Source organism: Vombatus ursinus, unplaced genomic scaffold, assembly GCF_900497805.2.
Source record: "Vombatus ursinus unplaced genomic scaffold, bare-nosed wombat genome assembly UNPS02005348.1, whole genome shotgun sequence".
NCBI lineage: Eukaryota > Metazoa > Chordata > Mammalia > Diprotodontia > Vombatidae > Vombatus > Vombatus ursinus.
Genome location: NW_020945126.1, coordinates 1 through 13,543, shown reverse-complemented (window position 1 = coordinate 13,543; position 13,543 = coordinate 1). Strand labels below are relative to the sequence as shown.

Here is a 13,543-nt window from a genome sequence, read left to right as displayed (position 1 = left end):
GTCTTATCTATCTATCTATCTATCTATCTATCTATCTATCTATCTATGTATCTATCTATCTTGTTGGCAAATAATATGATTATAGATTCTGAACTGGAAATAACTTGAAAGCCACGTCTAGTGCCCTTATTTTACAGAGATGTTATATGACTTGTCTAGAGTCACCGAGCTAGTAAGTGTCTGAGGGTGGATTTCAACCCAGGTCTTTTGGACTCAAAGTGCAGTGCCCTATCCAGTATGCAATCCTGACATGAAGGAACTGAGGTCTAGGGGACTTGCCCAGGGGTCACCTAGGTAGTCAGTATCTGAGGTAGGACTAGGACACAAGTCCTGTGACTTTATAGTCAGGTAACTCCAGTATTCCAGGTAACTCTTTAAGACTGTACATTACAAATTAGTTGCTATTGCATCAGTGGAGGGAATTTCCACACTGGGAGTTCTACACACAGATGAAATTGTAGTTCTGGGACCATGAATTTCTATTTAGTCAGTGTTTAGTAAAAAACAGACTTCACCAAGCATATTCATGTCTAATTAAAAACACTACTATTTGGTGATAATTTTTCTTCCACTTGTTAACATAAGCTAGAGAGGAAAATGATCTTTTGATTTCATGAAGGGGGCTATGAACCAAAAAATTCAATTCAGTTCAATTCAGTTCAGTTCAACAAATATTTATTAAGTGCCTCCTACATACAGGGTACCCTGCTTGGTGCTGAGGGAATCATAGGTCTAGAGGTAATCTGCTTTTGGAGAGTAGATGGGATGGAGTGAAGAGGGTGGCTGTGTTTTATTAATCACGGGTAGGGATGTAAAGAGAGAGCTCATGGGGCAGCTAGGTGGCACAATAGATGGAGCTCTGGCCTTGAAATCAGGAGGACCTGAGTCCAAATCTGGCACGTGATGCTTACTAGCTGTGTAACCCTGGGCAAGTCACTTAACCCCAACTGCCTCACCAAAAAGCAAAAAAAAAAAAAAATAAAACAGAGAGAGAGAGAGAGAGAGAACTCATTTCATGATTGAGCAGAAAGGCACACCATTGAGTTTCCTGAATTCCTGTGCAAAACTGAAAATGGAACATATGATTCCTTTAAGCTAGTTGCATGAATTTCAGGGTCCTCAAGCCAAAACTTCATAAAAAGACTCTTGTCAATTGCTAATCGAAAAACCTATCTTGAGGGAGCCCCTGTCTTTTGTCTGAAGCTTCATGTACCCCAGATTCTGTCCCTGGGCCTCTTTTAGTTTATTTTCTCCCTTGGCAATCTAATTAATTCATATGACTTCAACACCGGCATCTATGCAGGTTCCCAAACCTGTATCTCTAACCCTCTCCTCTTCTCTGTTGAGTTCTAGGCTCAGATCTCCAGCTGCCTGTGGGACATCTCCATATGGATATTCCTTTCACTATACTACATTGTCTCCTCACTGTACCAGGCTGCTCTTCCCATTATAAATTTTTTTTTTGTACATCAAGGACTCATTCTTAGTTATTTGTGCCTAATATATAGTAGCTCTTCAATAATTTTTTAAAAATTGAGTTCAATTTACCCTCAAACCCACATATTTTAGAACAAACTTACCCCATTAATGTTGTAGCCAGGATCACCATAAACCAAGATGGGTAGAATACGATGGTGTTTGGCAAAATGGAAATGCTCTGGAAACTCTTCTTTCTTATATACCTTTAAGTGAGGATGTGCATTTTTTAATGCATTGTAAATGTCTTCCTCTTTCCCTGGCTTGGGAAGAATCATGCCGAAACCGCCATAGTCCAGTATATCAAATTTCACCAAATCTCTGAATTTAATGTAGTTTTTCAGTAAGATCTCTGTAACATTAGGCTGCTTCTTCACTGTGGTCATTCCATGGTCTGATGTAATGATGACATTGAGGTTGTCCTTCAAGCCATTCTTTTCAATGGCTTCTACTAGATAACCAATAGTCCTATCAATTTGCTGGATTATAAGTCTTCTGTTTTCTGTCTCAGGGCCTATCATATGCCCAACATTGTCAGGTTCTCCACAGTAAAGGGTTACAAAATCGAAATTCTCCTTGGTGAACCAATTCATGATGATGTCAATGTTTTCCCTCCATTCAGTCTCATTGTCATTAGGATGGGTAAAGGACTCCAAGAGAGACCTCTGCACAGCTTCCCCACTGTAGTTTGCTCCTCCCCCTGGAAAGTGGAATGAAGCAGTTTTCCTTCCCTATAAATAAGAGGAGATGATTTTTGAACATGATTTGACAGGAACATTTTTTATGTCATATTCAAAAGACGCAAACTGTAAGTAATTGGTCCTTTACTATAAATTTGCTTAATATGCAAGCATGTCCTTAGCCCAAAACAAACTTGGGCATCATTAGGAACATTGCTTGAAATGATGTCTATAGCTGGACACACAGACAAGTTATAGATGGAATATGACTTTATAGTCCTTCTTTTCTTTAACCCTCTCTAGGCTATTTACAGTATACACATTGCAAGAGTTTGGTTGGTCTTCTGCCTAACTAAGCCATGAAAACTTACTTTATTCAAGTGCTTCTTAGATTTCACAAAGTTCTCATGTGGGAAAGGTCCTGAATAGGTCATCTCATTACTTGTCTTGCTCTAGGCAGAACTGCATCTGACCCATGCTAGACAAGAGAGGGCTCTGTCCTATTTTTAATAATACTGCTATTTCCTCCAGGCATTCATTCTTGTTTCTTGTATCATTACCACAAAGATCTTTCTTATATTTAAGACCCTGAGCTTAGGTATCTCTCTCTGATTCCTTTAAATATGACCAGCCACTCTTTAAGACCTCCAGTTTCTGTATCAGAATACCACGTTGTACTAAACTCACTGAGGGCATGTAGTGTGGCTGCAGCTTTGGTGTGTGGCTAAGCTGTAGCTCAGTGTGGCTATTTCTTTGGCTCTTTTGGTTAATAATAATAATGACAAATGTAGCTTCAGAGTGATAGAACTATGAAAATGACTAGATCTAATCTAAGTGCCTGCATTAGCCATTAGAAGAGAACTGTATCTGTTTTTGTAAACGTGAGAGGAAGCTGCGGCAGAGAGAAGCTGCAGCCAGAGAGCCGGCTCAGGAGTCAAGTCAACAAGCGGTTATTAAGCACCTAGTATGTGCCAGGCATTGTGCTAAGCATCGGGGATACAAAGGAAAAAGACTGTCTCTACTCTTTTTTTTTTTTTTGAAGTACTTTATCTTTACACAGTTGGGGTTAAGTGACTTGCCCAGGGTCACATAGCTAGTAAGTGTCAAGGGTTTGGTCTGAGGCTGTATTTGAACTCAGGACCTCCTGACTTCAGGCTGGTACTCTATCCACTGCACCACCTAGCTGCCCCTGTCTCTACTCTTAAGGAGCTCACAGTCTAATAGGGAAGACAGCATACAAACAACTATATACAAAATGATATGGACAGGATAAATTGGAGGTGGGCTCAGAGGGAAGGCATTGAGATTAAGAAGTGGGGAAGATTTCTTGCAGATGGTGGGGTTTTTTTGATACTTGAAGCCAGGGAAGCCAAAAGGTAGAGAGTAGGAGGGAGAGAGTTCCAGTCATGAGTGATAGCCAGTGAAAATTCCCAGAGTTGGAAGATGTCAGGAAAATCTGGGTTTAAGTACTCCTCACTGATTATTTGATCCTGGGTAAGTCACTTAATCTCTCAGTGTCCCAAATAAACTCTCTTAATATACTTAAATTGCAGAGAAGGTCTTGATCCATATGGGTCGAAGGAGTTTCTTCCTCGGGCACCTTATGCTAATGAAATTTCCCATCTTGTCCAAAAAAGAGATAATTAAACATTACTTGATTTTCAGTGATAAACAAAGGCATAGCACAAATTTCTTCCATGATACACCGATCATTCCAATAGTACACCTGAATGTAAATGATTTAAAACAATCACTTCAACTCTTTTTTTTTTTTGAGAGGAGCAGTTTTCTTTGGTTTTAGCTAGAATGTTAGTTTGAAGAGGCAATGTGGTATAGTGGGAATGGATAAAGGGATAGCCTTGAAGATAGGAAAATCTAGGTTGAAGTCCTGACTCTGATCTCTAGTAGCTCTGGGGCAATAGGCAAGTCATGTAACTAACCCATCAATGCCCCTAGTAAATTCTCTAAGACTTGCAGTTAAAGATGAGTTGCTGATCTGTGCCAATAGAGGATATTTCTATATCACAAGTACCTTACACTGATGATTTAAGTCATAGGTCTGGTCATTCCCTCCTCCCCCATAAAAAAATTAACTTGAAGGACAAATGTGCAACATTTTCCACATCACCTTGGATTTGAAAATGTTGAAAAATACTCTCAAACCAAAAGCATGCATTGGACTGAGGGTGGGGTAGGTGTTGAGAAGACGATGGGAATAAGAATATTACCTTTGTGAGCAAAATTGAGGGAACAGAGGGAGTTGTGTATTAGAAGGAATTGGGTGCTTGCAAATTTGGTCAGTAAGTGAAAGTGGACAACTACACCCAAGGTTCAAAATCAAAACTTTTCTTGTTCTGAGGAAAGGCATGGAAAGCAGCTTGGAAGCTATTTGTGCCCATTTCCTTAGTTGTATTCACAGTTGAGTTGGTCTCCTGCCTACTGGTGAGAGATATCTTGCTTCCAAAACATCTCATTTTCATTTTAATCAAAATGATGACAGTGGTTACGTAAACTCTTACTTTTGGGTGTTTGAATGCTTTAGTCTATTTAACTTATAGTGGTACCACAGAAACTGCTTCCTGATGTTAGAATTTGTGTGGTTGTTTGAGTTTCCAGAGCCATCTACTAGGTAGTTTTTTCATGCCAATTAGCAATAAGCATAGAAGATTACAGCTGTTAAAAGATAGTATATTGTGATCTTCAACATAAATTTACTTTCCCTGGATGATGGAGACAGTGACTATGACAATGACTGCTACTACTAGTACTTCTTTTTCTTCTTCTTTTATTTCTCCTCCTCTTCCTCCTCCCCCTCTCTCCTACCTCCTTCCCTTTTTCCTCTTCCTCATTCTGTTTCTCCTCCTCCTCCTCTTCTCTTCCTCTTCCTTTTGTACTGCTATTTAAAATGAGTGTTGCTGATTTTTACTTCTAAGCTCCAGCATTCTCTCCTGATAGAGTTAAATTATTCAGAACAAATATGTTAATAGGATTCCATATTGGTTTTATACTTTGTCTACCTCTCCTTTTCAGGGGTCAGTGGCACTATTTTCAATGCCTGATTTTTTTTTTTTAGCAAGGCCTAAGAACAGCTTGATAATGTAGAAGTGAGGCTGAGAAGAGGTTAAGTAACTTGCCCAGGATTACACAGCTAATAAGTGTCTGAAGTCAGATTTGAACTCAAATCTCTTCTGACTCCAGGGCAAGTACTCCATCCATTGCATCTAGCAGCCCCTCTTTCTGGACTGTTGGCTCCATTTCAGCCTTCTCAAATTGGATGGGTAGTATTGAATCTAAAGGATTGATTCCAAATTTTTTTTTTAAATAGAGGTCGGCTCATTATCTTTAGTGCCTTTATTATTCACAATAAGTAGAGGACTTTGGCCAACATAGAGATGCATTATATAGGCATTAACATTCTTCCAAGCTGAAGTTGTTGGCACCTTCTTGCTTCCTGCTTCACTGAGTTAGGATGGGATTTTCTTGGAGATTTGGTTAGTGCTAGGAAATGAAAATCTGGCTGTCAGACTTTACACATGATTCAAATCCCCCCTTGGTAGTAACCTAATGCCATCCTATTACTGATACTTATCAACTGTGATTCTATTACTTAGCTTATCCCTTCTGCCCTTTTCCGCTATTAACATTCCATATAAATCTTTTGGACACAGGCGAAACATTCCTTTATGTCTTTATAGTTTCTGAGTCTTATAGCCATGGCTGGATGAGTTTCTCTGAGGATCAGGAATTTAGAACTTTGTGAAATATCCCTGCCATTCATCACATTCTTTTCATTGTGCCTTCATTTAAAGTCTGGGCCTGCTCCAAATGAAATTCTCTCATTCTTTGTACCTGACCATTAGCAAGGTCTTGCCAGAACATAGATTCACTTGTGTGCTGTGACTGATGAGATGTCCACTCCTAAAGGCAGTCGGGGACTCAATCATTATTTAAACTTCATCCACCAAAGGCCCATCAATTTCCATGCATCTTTATAGACTCCTGCAATATTAGTCTCATTGAGGGCAAAATATTTCAACCAAATTAGTTTACTGCATCAGTCCTATGAAATTCATCTGGAATAGACTCCGTGAAGGGATGGATTTCCTGAAGACAGAGATGATGCAAGCTACCCTCAGCTCAGCCATGGAGGAGGCTAGTCTGACAATATGGACATGCTCTCAAAAGCCAAATTGGGACATGCAGGATTATTGTTCTTAGGAAATTGACCTATGGCCATGAGTTCACACTAATTGTGGCAAATTTTGCTTTCACTCCTGAGGGAACTGGCTATCTGCCCTGGCTCTGTGGCAGAGTCCGTAGACAGTTGAGCAAGGTGCAATAATTTGACATTCACCTGCCAAATGAATGGCAAGTCATCAATTCATCCTTTTCCTACCAGATACTCTTTCTGTACAGCCACTTACAAATTCAGTAAAGAGGAAGAAAGTTCAGCATATGAGTGATGTGTAGAAGGAAAAAAAAAACCCACTGGAACTCCTCAAATGACAATAAGACAAATACTATGAATAAGACAAATGACAGCAAAGGAATAATGCCAGAGTAAGAGAACAGAGAGGCCTAAGGATTTGAATTTAAATTAAGGAAAAATATTCAAGTCCCACTTAAAAGTCCGGAGGATTAAAGAATGCTAGAGTTGGAACATACTATAAATCTTCTGTCCATCAGCTCATTTTATATATAAGGAAATGGAGGCAGAAAGAGATGAAGTATCTTACCTGAGGTCACATAGTTCTCTAGAGTGGTAGAGTCGAGAACAGAATCTGGTTCCTCTGACTTTCAGTCTGGTTTTGATTCTACTTTAGTAACATCTCTCCTATACACCTCCTTCTTTCGTCTGCTACTGCTACCACTCTGGGGCAGGACTTTATGCTTGGCCTTCTGGCTGGTCTCTCTGCCTCATGACTCTCTTCACTCCATTCCATCTTTCATTCAGCTGTTAAAACTATCTTAAAGCTCAGGTCTGATGATGTCATTCATGTATTTAGTAAAATCCAGTGGCTCCCTATTACCTCCAAGATCAAATTTAAATTCTTCTCTTTTCCTTTTACCCTTCATAATCTGGACCCTTCTTCCCTTTCCAGTCTTCATACACTTTGTTCCCATCCATGTATATACTGTCTGATCTAGGAACACTGGCTTCCCTGCTGTTCCCTGTACAAGACAATTGATCTTCCAGCTCTGTGCTTTTTCACCACCTGTCCCTCACTCCTGGAATTCTCTCCCTTCTCTCTCAATTCTCTCTCAATTCTCATTTAAACTCTTACTTCTGCAAGGCTTTCCCTATCCTCCTTAATGCTAGTGACTTCCCTCTGACATTATCTATGATTTATCCTGTATATATCTTGTTTTTACATAGTTCTTTGCATGTTGTCTCCCCCTTCCCCATTAGACTGTGAGCTCCTTGAGGGCAGGGACAATTTTTTTTTGCTTTTCTCTTTATCCCCAGAGCTTTGCACTGTGCCTAGCACAAGTAGACATTTTATAAATGCTTGTTGACTTGGTATTCTTTCTACTACACCATGAAGAAAGCCTGTCATGCTATGTTTAAAACTTTGGGACTAGTGTTTTTAGATATAATTTAATTTATTTAAAGAGAATACTTGTTTCTCATTTTCTGTATTTTAAGTCCAAAAATAAAGGGAAAGGGTACAAGAGGGAGGAATCTAGCAAGTAGGAATAGCATGAATATGAGGTGAGAGAGACTCATCTTTGGGACCTGAAACTCCCCTAAGAGTCTCTACAAATGTTGGTTGTCTGACGTCAGTTCAACAAATACCAAAGTGAAAAGCATCCTTTAGGATAAAAATTCGTGATGGTTTTTTTGAAGGTCAGAGCTAAGGCATTAGACTGAAAGGAGAGAACAAAAGGTAGTCTTCTTTACCAGTATCTCTTGAAGGATGATGTGTAGTCACAATTCTGATGCTATAACTGGTAGCAAAGTGAAAGATTTTAGATTTAGATTTAACCCCACTAACTGGGGGTTAGTGATCAAGGAAAGCCTGCCCAGGTCTGATTTCTTCCTTTTTTAGGACACAGGTGAATAACTACTTGGATATCCTTAGGGAATTCTCATTCATGGGACAAGTCCTAGATTTTCCTCCTAACCTGGAAACAGTCTTTTAGCTTGAAAGGTAAGGACTTTTTTTTTGTTTTGTTCCCCCCCTCAACTTAATAGTATTTTATTTTTTCCAATTATATGAAAAGATAATTTTCAACTTTCGCTTTTATAAGATTTTGAGTTCCGATTTTTTTCCCCCTCCTTTCCCTTCCCTCTCCCCAAGACAACAAGCAATCTGATAGAGGCTATATATGTACAATCATTTTAAATATATTTCCACATTAGTCATGTTGTGAAAGAAGAATCAGAACAAAAGGGAAAAACCACAAGAAAGAAAAAAACAACAAAAAAAGAGAAAATAGTATGCTTCCATCTACATTCAGACTCCATTGTTCTTTCTCTTGATATGGATAGCATTTTCCATCATGAGTCTTTTGGAATTTTCTTAGATCATTGTATTACTGAGAAGAGCTAATTCTATCAAAGTTGGACGTCTTACCATGTTGCTGGTACTATGTACTATGTTCTCCTGGTTCTGCTCACTTCACTCAGCATCAGTTCTTGTAAGTTTTTCCAGGTTTTTCTGAAATCTGCCTGCTTATCATTTTTTATAGGACAATAGTATTCCATTACATTCATATACCACAACTTGTTTGGCCATTCCCAAATTGATGGGCGTCCCCTCAGTTTCCAATTCTTTGCCACCACAAAAAGAGCTGCTATAAATATTTTTGTATATGAGGGTCATTTCCCCTCTTTTATTATCTCTTTGGGATACAGACCTAGTAGTGGTATTGCTGGATCAAAGGGTATGCACAGTTTGGTTGAACTTTGGGCATAGTTTCAAATTGCTCTCCAGAATAGTTAGATCAGTTCACAACTCCACCAACAATGCATTAGTGTTCCAATTTTCTCACATCTTCTCCAACATTTATCATTTTCTGTTTTTGTCGTATTAGCCGATTAGATAGGTGTGAAGTGGTACCTGAGAGTTGTTTTAATTTGCATTTCTCTAATCAATAGTGATTTAGAGCATTTGTTTATATGACTATAGATAGACTATATGACTATAGATAGACTATAGACTATAGCTTTAATTTCTTCATCTGAATACTGCTTGTTCATATATATACTTTTGGGGAATGATGTGTATTATCCTTCATTTTCTAAAATGACCAATGACATCATGAGAGTGATGTCTTGATTTGCTTGTGAATTGGATTTAAGTGAGGCAGAATTGCACAAAATCATCTTTGATGTCTGACCAAGCTCTAATTGCTCCACAGTGCCTGCTTTAGCCTCCGTTATGGCCATTGGAACACACTGTTCTCATGTATCCACTTCACTAGGGAGACTAGAGACGTCTATTCTGCCTCCCTTTGAGCCACACGCAAGGACAACATCCTTGCTACACGTGGATCCTCACTACACATATGGGACCCACATCCCACCTTCTTTCCTTACATGTAATATATGTATTATTTAGAAATATATATTATATGTGTTATAGGTAATATATGTAATATGTAATATATAGATATAATACATAAATATAATATATACAATGTATGTGTAATATGTATTACATATAAATATAACACATACGCGTGTGAGGCTAAGTGTATTTCAGGTAAAGTTTAATAATCATATATATACACACATACATGCACACATATGTATAGTATGTACACATACATGTACATACATATAAATATATATTTCTCTCCCATTCCCTTAGCCCTTACCCCAGATTCTAACAACTACAGTTAAAGCCCTTTGAGGTCAGAAACCACATATTATTCATATTTATAGTTCATTAGCTAGGGTAGTAGCTTGTACGTAGTAGGTACTCAGTAAGTATTTGTTGATTTGCATAAGATAAATCAGTTTCAGAATACTCCAGTCATATTGAAGTCTAGCCTTTGGGCCTACTGAAAAAAGTGGGGTCAGTGATGTGAGGCAATGTTCACTAGGCTATTCCTCAAAACTGGAACTTATTCCTGGGATCATGGATCAAAATGGAGTCAATCCCAAGGGAACAGGGACATATGGTCACCATACTGTTAATGGATTGTTGTCATTTGGCTGCTCCCTCAACCAGTTCCCTTTTCTCTTAGCCATAGACATAAGAGGTGTGGTCTCTGGCAGTTCTCCTAGAGACTTGGACAGTACCTGCCTCTGGGCCGTGATCCAGAGAGGGAGCACACCATTGTCCCACCACTCCGACTTCTTCTGTGTGTCTTTGAAGGAGTACTTCTGGAGTGTCTCTGTGTTAAACATCATGTTGTGAATGACTCCGTGATCTTCAATCCACCGACCTGGTGAATAAAGGAGTGAAAGTATTGGGATACTGCAGAGAAGGACAAGGTTTTGGGAAACTGATGAATATGGGTCATGGGTGTGAGACTGCAGGGAATTAAGAAGGCTTTCTGTTTGCATAAAGACTAGCAGTCAATCAGCAAGCATTATTAAGCTCCTACTATGTGTCAGACACTATGCTAAGTACTGGGGATACAAAGGCAAATCTACCCAATGAATAGGAAGCTTTCTTTTAGGCCAGGAGTTTTTAACCTGGGGTCCACAGAACTACATGGAGTCTGTGGAAAGATTTCAGTGGGTCTCTGAACTTGTTGGGAAAAAAATCCAATCTTTATTTTTACTAACTTCTAACTGAAATTTAACATTTCCTTTACATATTTGAAAACATTCTGGAAAGGGACCCACCAGATTCCCATGGGGTCCATGACACATAGAAAGGTTAAGAACCCCTGCTCTAGGCCTTAATATTTTGTGGATAGCAGAGCTATCTATACTCTGTTTGTCTTTTATATTGCCCATCTCTAGTCATGTCCTTGATGCCTTTTTGTAGCACTTTACATACAAACCATCTACTCGAATGGGGCTGAGGAAAAAATGAGATGGTCCCTGTCCTCAAGGAGCATACCTTCTATTGGGTGTCCATAAATAAGTAAATACAGGATATACATACATACGTATGTGTGTATATATAAAATATAATGTGATTTGGAGGAGAACTACTAACAAATAGGGGAATCAGAAAAGGCCTCTTGAGAGAAGTGGTATATGAGCTGAGACCTGAATGGAACTAAAGGTTTACATGAAATGGAGGTGAGGAAGAAGGGGAGACATGAAATCAGTCTGGAAAGATAGAATGGATCCAGATTGTGAAGGGTTTCAAATGCCAAACAATGGAGTTTGTGTTTTATTTCAGAAGATGAATGTGGGTAGTGTTGTCTGAAGATGAACAGAGATAGGAACGTAGGGAACATTTCTAAAACATAGGACTCCCCTCCTTCCCAGGTCTCCTCCTCTAGGAGGGAGATTGTGTTTCCAGAGAAGGAAACAGAAGCATCCTGAAATAAATCCTCTTAATCAACTCACCTTTGGAGTTAGTGACATGTTGACTTTGAGGTGCTGTTGGGACACAGAGACACACTGTGGACATTTAGGAGTTAAGATCTAACTTCCTATATTGGTCTATCTGCTTCAAGACTCTCTCCACTCCAATTTATCCTCTAAACAGCTGCCAGAGTGATTTTCCTAGTGTCAGTCTGATGATGTCACACTCCTACTTGATGAACTCCAGTGGCTTCCTGGGGCAGTTAGGTGGTGCCACAGTGCATAGAGTGCCAGGCCTGGAGTCATAAAGACTCATTTTCCTGAGTTCAAATGTGGCTTCAGACACTTACTAGCTATGTGACTCTGGGCAAGTCACTTAACCCTGTTTGCCTCAGTTTCCTCACCTGTAAAATGAGATGGAGAAAGAAATGACAAACCACTCTAGGCAAAGGCCAAGAAAACCCCAAATGGGGTCACGAGGAGTTGGATGCAACTGAGTAACAAGTAGCTCTTTAGTAATAGGAGCAAATATAAACTCCTTTGTTTGATTTTTAAAGCCTTTCATAACTTGGCCCCAACATGTCTTTCCAGGCTTAGTACATATTATTTTATTCCCTGACACATTTCTCAAGATCTGGTGAAAGTGGGCTTCTTGCTATTCTTCATACATGGCCGTTCATTTCCTTTCTCTCTAGTTGTAGATCTAGAATGTACTCTCTCCTCACCTCCACTTCATGGATTCCTTAGTCTGCCTCAACACTCAGCTCAAGCTCAAGCTCCTTTAAGTCTTTCTTCTCTCCAGTTATTTGTGTCCTTCTACTTATATATGTGCATGTTTTCTTCCCAGAAAGAATGTAAACTTTGTAAGGGCAGGGACTATTTTGTTTTTGCATTCCCATCACCTAGCACAGTGCCTGGCACATAGTAGGCACTTAATAATACATGCTTATTGATTATTGACTGACTAATTCTTTGAAAAACAATAATCCTAGCATCAAAAAAAGACAGGTTTTGAAAAATAATTTAAAAAGGAATATTAGGGGTATATAGGTCTTCTTGTAAACCTGCCTTTGTGTCATTTTTTTTAATCCTGTCTGAAGAAAAGTTTTTATTTTTTGGCCTTCAAAGTTGGAAAGATTATATTTCATTTACAGCAAGGAAAAGCATCTTTCATGGAGTAATATCTCCATCTTTTGATATTTTAGAAAATAGACACTGCATTTCCTTTAAATTGTTACTGAAATCCTGTGACCAACACAGCAGATGATGTAAGAAGTTTGGCTTTACTGTTTCTCCTTTATTCACTCAGATTTACAGCATCAGTCGTCAAGTATGAGTTTACATATTGCCACCTTGCTTCTACCAGAAAATAGCCAAAGGTCAACAACACATCCCAGAAGGACCTGGGAGAACTTCTCTGGATGAACAATTTGGGCCTTAGGAACAGATTTCTAGTTCTTTTAGTACAAATATAGGCACAAGGGTGAACATACCCTCTGATTGTCTTCACCCTTTCCCTTGCAATTCAGTCTTTCAAAATAGCTCATTTGTTGTTGTTTTTCAGTCTGTGTTGAGTCCCAATTTGATGACAAATTAGCTGTATGAACATGAGTGGGATCTTTGCTTTCTGTGGGCCTATGTGCCAATCATCTATAAAGCATAGGTGTTGGACTAAATTATCTCTAAGGGCCCTTCCATCTCTAATATGCTGTGACTCTATGACTTCTCCCTTTTCTTTTCAGATGGTAAAATAAATTGAGAGAGTGTGATATAGAAGATAAAGGGGTGTCCTTGGAGGTAGGAAGACCTATGTTCCAGGCCTGCCTCTGGACACACACAGTAGCTCTGTGACCATGAGCCAGTCACATATCCTGTCAATTCCCTAGGCAATGCTATTACATTATCTATCTATCTATCTATCTATCTATCTATCTATCTATCTATCTAT

At 39.0% G+C, this 13,543-nt stretch overlaps 1 protein-coding gene across 1 annotated transcript; it reads right to left on the bottom strand.

Annotated features, from left to right (window-relative positions):
• Window positions 1-1,580: 1,580 nt before the first annotated feature.
• On the bottom strand, window positions 1,581-11,701 carry LOC114032472 (ectonucleotide pyrophosphatase/phosphodiesterase family member 7-like; the record flags this gene model as incomplete). Its single annotated transcript, XM_027847788.1, has 3 exons — window positions 11,638-11,701; window positions 10,408-10,553; window positions 1,581-2,207 (listed from the first exon to the last, which is right to left on the bottom strand). Coding segments are annotated over exons 1-3 (837 nt in total), but the record flags the coding sequence as incomplete, so codon positions are not given.
• Between the last annotated feature and the right edge of the window lie 1,842 nt (window positions 11,702-13,543).